The following is a 4,765-nucleotide window of genomic DNA, read 5'->3' on the forward strand; positions in this document are numbered from 1 at the left end:
CAGGATTTGATTTATTGTTGTCTAATTTTGATTTAGTGATGTTTATTTCCATGATTGTGAATTTTTGTTAAGGTTAACACCCTTGTTCTTTATTTCTGTATGTCGGTAATTTTTGTGTTACAGATTTTCCTGAAGATGTCTCCTTGCAGACGAAACGTTGAACAAATGAATCATTTTGGCAATCTGGTTTATGCCCACCTTCCAAATGGCAGAGTACTGGTTAGAAAGCTTGAGAATACCCATAAGAAGATTAACAACCTCCTTAATGCTGTCGACATTAATAACGCATATATACATATATATGGGATCCGGGCCGGATAGCGACTGTCAAAAAAGCGACAGTCATAATAACGGCTTCATAAGGGCGACGTAATCAGGTGAGCGACTTTCAAAACGGCGACTGTCATAATGGCGACCGCATTATAACAGCGAATGTAACAATAGCGACTTTACTATCAATCGGTCAGAATGGTCGCAGACTTATGTTTCAATTGCTTGTGTTTTCGTGTTTGTATTTACGTGTTCAGTTGTGTTTACTTTGTGAGATAGGTTCAGAATGAAATATGCTCAAAAGGTCGTAGACTTATATTTCTATCGCTCATATTTATTTGTTCGTGTTTACATGTTTGTGTTCACTTTGTGAGATAAGTTCACTGAATTGAATTTACTGGTCGGTCACTCGGTCGTCAGTCATAGTAATGTTTGGGTTGTTAATTAAAATAATAGAAGGTCGGCAACAACAAAAGGAACAAACAAGAAGACTAATCCTACCATCCAGCAACGTCACCTCCCTCCTCAACCGTACACTTGAGCCGAGCAATATTCAAGTAGTGGGGCATTCTAGCAGGACCATAAAGGATCTGACAAAACATCAGGTCAAAAAGGACGCAAGTTGGGGCAGATCTGATCTTTCCTCCCTCCGTGGGTTGGTGTTCTTCCCCCACCCCTTACCGGGATCAGGTGATTTCGGCCCAAGGTGATTTCGGCCCGGTGATTTCGGCCCAGCGAAAATAACCTTTTAAGCTTGGAGGCTTGGTGCCCTGGCTTGGTGCACTGTATAATTTAAATTTAGATAATTTGTTTCATAAGTTTAATTTCGTTTTCACACAGTATGTGCAAAAACGGTGCACAACACAATGTCGAAAGACAGAACGTCGAAACGACAGAATGTCGAAACGACAGAATGCCGACTGCGACAAAGTGTCGAAACTTCAGATATCGATGTGATTATGTACATAAAATGACCGAAAAAAGCAAACCTGTGTTCACGCTCAACAACTATACTGAAATCCTAATCAACTTTCTTGACTATACATAAAGTGAATATTCTAATTTCAAAATCAATTCTTGAACTACATTCATTCGAATAATATGCAAAGAAAACATGGCAGAAGTCTCCGTTGCTCAAAAAGGAGGAAAAAAGTTTCTTGACTGTACATTAAGTAAATATTCTAATTTCAAAATAAATTCTTGAACTACATTTATTCGAATACAATACAAAGAAAACTGGTATAAGTGACTGTTGTTTAAGTTGTTTTATCTTCATTGTTATGTTAAAGAAGAAAATCATGCCTGGCGGCCATAATGGGTCCAGTGATTTGAGAAATCCGATCTTTATTGCCGAGTTAGATTTTCTTTAAAACAATATCCATCTTCAAACAACCTCTTTTAGTCATGATTGGTCAAGTGCCACTAATATAAAAGGTACACATGACTGAGTAGTCAGTGAAATGCATATTCCGACATTATGTCGCATTCGACCATCTGTCGTGTCGACATTCTGTCTTTCGACGTTCTGTTGTAGACCCGTGCAAAAAATATTGTCACTTGAAATGATATAAGTATTTTTCTCTTATTCTTTTAATAATATATTTTCTTTCAATAATAAGTAAATAATAATAGCAACATTTGGAGGACTGGCCGAAACGTCCTACCCTGCAGAGTTCTGGCCGAAACGTCAGTGGCCGAAACGTCTGTGGCCAAAACATCCTACATTCGATGCGCTCCCCTCCTTCATGCTCATAATGATGTTGAACTTCTGGACTGGGTTGTTCAAAATAAATTTTTGCACTATCTTGGCGTTAAATCTATCTTGACATTAAACATCATGGTAACACAGAGCGTTACCATGACTTTTAACATCAAGATAAACTAACGCCAGAATTAGTTTTTGAACAACCCAACCCTAGACTCCTTGTTATAATATGTTCTCAATGATAGGCAACTTTTTGTGCAACAATAACACCATTTACCTTAGTCCACACATGAAAGTTGTATAATTTCAATTTAGATAATTTGGTGCACTGTATAATTTCAATTTAGATAATTTGTTTCATTTAATTTCGTTTTCACACAGTATGTGCAAAAATATTGTCACTTGAAATGATATATATTTTTATTCTTTTGATAATACATTTTCTTTCAATAATAAGTAAATAATAATAGCAACATTTGGAGTACTGGCCGAAACATCCTACCCTGCAGAGTTCTGGCCGAAACGTCTGAGGCCAAAACATCCTACATTCGATGCGCTCCCCTCCTGCATGCTCATAATGATGTTAAACTTCTGGACTGGGTTGTTCAAAACAAAATTTTGCACTATCTTGGCGTTAAATCTATCTTGACATTAAACATCATGGACATCAAGATAAACTAACGCCAGAATTAGTTTTTGAACAACCCAACCCTAGACTCCTTGTTATAATATATCATTAATGTTAGGCAACTTTTTGTGCAACAATAACACCATTTACCTCAATCCACACATGAAAGTTGTATAATTTCAATTTAGATAATTTGTTTCATAAATCTAATTTCGTTTTCACACAGTATGTGCAAAAAATATTGTTACTTGAAATGATATATAAGTAATTTTTTAAAATTATTTTAATGATATATTTTCTTTCAATGATAAATAGATAATTATAGCAACATTTGGAGGACTGCTATTATTACTTATCTATTATTGAAAGAAAATATATTATTAAAAGAATAATATATCACCGGTGATTTCGGCTCAGAAAAACCCTGGGCCGAAAGCACCGGGCAGAAATCACCTTGGGCGGAAATCACCCAAAGCCCCCTTTACCCACCCTACCCCTCCCTTGCTCAAGACCTTCCCCCGTGGTCCCTCCGGCTGACTATATGTACTCCAAATGTTCGCCCTAATGTCCGTGTACTTGATAAAGCTCTAACGAGCGAAATGTTTTTGTTCTTCACATTGTTTAGACTTAGACAACTTGCCCACAACGGAGTGTATAAAGTCAAGAAAAGGAAGTGACATGATAAACCATGAAGGCTTTCTGTACAGGAAGGACAAAACAAAGTTAAAAACCATCAACTGGAGGTGCGCAAAGGCAGGTTGTAAAGGTCGCCTAACAACAAGCTTTCAGTATCGAGAGAAACAACAGCCCCCAGTGAGCAGTGGTGTTCACACACATCCACCAAACCCTTCGGAAGTGGCAGTCCGGAGAGTGGAAAATACTGTAAAAACAGCTGCAGTAACAAGACGGGATCCACCACGAAGAATCGTGCAGGATGCAATGGCCGAAGTTCATGAAGAAGTTGCAGCTACTTTTGGCTCTTCCATAAATCTGCATCAAACCACCAGGCGGAAAAGGAAAGTAACAGACAACAACCCCCAGCTCCTGCTAATGTTGGAGAACTGTTCATACCTGATAAGTTGAGGCAAACAACAGACCAGCGTAGCTTCCTACTCCATGACAGTGGGCGTGGAGATGTTCATCGGATGCTTATTTTCAGCACAGATCAGTTTCTTCAGACTTCACATGACTCTGAACACTGGATGTGTGATGGTACATTCAAAGTGTCACCATCCCTTTCCTATCAAGTGTACACTGTACATGCTTTGATACGAAACAATGTGCTTCCCTGCATTTTTGTTCTACTCCCAAATAAGCAACAAGTCACATACTCTCATATGTGGACTGAGATCAAATCACTGAAACCTGGACTCGCTCCAAGAAGTGTACAGATTGACTTTGAACTAGCTTCCAAAGCTGCACTCATTGAAGCATTTCCTCAAACGCACATTTACGGCTGTTACTTTCACCTGGGACAATCGCTCTGGAGAAAGATTCAGGAAAACGGACTGCAACGGTTATATTTAAAAGACGAAAATGTTCGGATGACACTGAAAATGCTCCTTGCTCTTGCCTTTTTACCTGTGGATGAAGTGAGCGATGCCTTTGATGAAATGGTGGCAGACTACCCAGCAGAAGTAATGCCTCTCGTGAATTACTTCGAAGACAACTACGTGGGGCGGAGGAACAGACGGGGAGACAGACGACAGCCATTGTTTCCTGTACATATGTGGAGTGTGAAAGCCAGATAAGATGCAGGACTGCCACGAACCAACAACCAGCTGGAGAGTTGGCATAATGCTTTTTAGGGATCAACGGAAACCCATCATCCTACCATCTTTCGATTCATCGAAGCCTTAAGACGGGAAGAAGCCCTTCAACGGACGAACCGAACCCAGCTCCTACTCAGCGAATGAAAATATACGTGATAATGAACACACGAATCACTGCTGTACAGCAAAATCGAGATCAGTATGATCTGCAATTCCTTCGAGCCCTCGCTCACAATTTAGAAATAAACGTGGCTTGATCACTTGATGACTGATTTTTATTGCAAGGCTTGATGACTTTCTGTTTTTGGATTGACTAGCCTTTTTCTTTTTAAATCCTGTGACTTCTATAGTTAGTCTAAATAAAATGCTGTTTTAGATTCCCTTTAGGTT

At 39.0% G+C, this 4,765-nt stretch overlaps 1 protein-coding gene across 1 annotated transcript; it reads left to right on the forward strand.

The window, feature by feature from the left end:
* Nucleotides 1-3,748: 3,748 nt before the first annotated feature.
* On the forward strand, nucleotides 3,749-4,354 carry LOC143019876 (uncharacterized). The gene has a single exon (XM_076175854.1). The coding sequence runs from the start codon at nucleotides 3,749-3,751 to the stop codon at nucleotides 4,352-4,354; it is 606 nt and encodes a 201-aa protein (XP_076031969.1).
* Nucleotides 4,355-4,765: the final 411 nt, after the last annotated feature.

Source organism: Oratosquilla oratoria, chromosome 38, assembly GCF_046742065.1.
Source record: "Oratosquilla oratoria isolate Oo_2021 chromosome 38, ASM4674206v1, whole genome shotgun sequence".
NCBI lineage: Eukaryota > Metazoa > Arthropoda > Malacostraca > Stomatopoda > Squillidae > Oratosquilla > Oratosquilla oratoria.

Coding starts and splice junctions, on each gene's coding strand:
- LOC143019876 (XM_076175854.1), top strand. CDS start 3,749: ATGCTTATTTTCAGCACAGATCAGTTTCTTCAGACTTCACATGACTCT.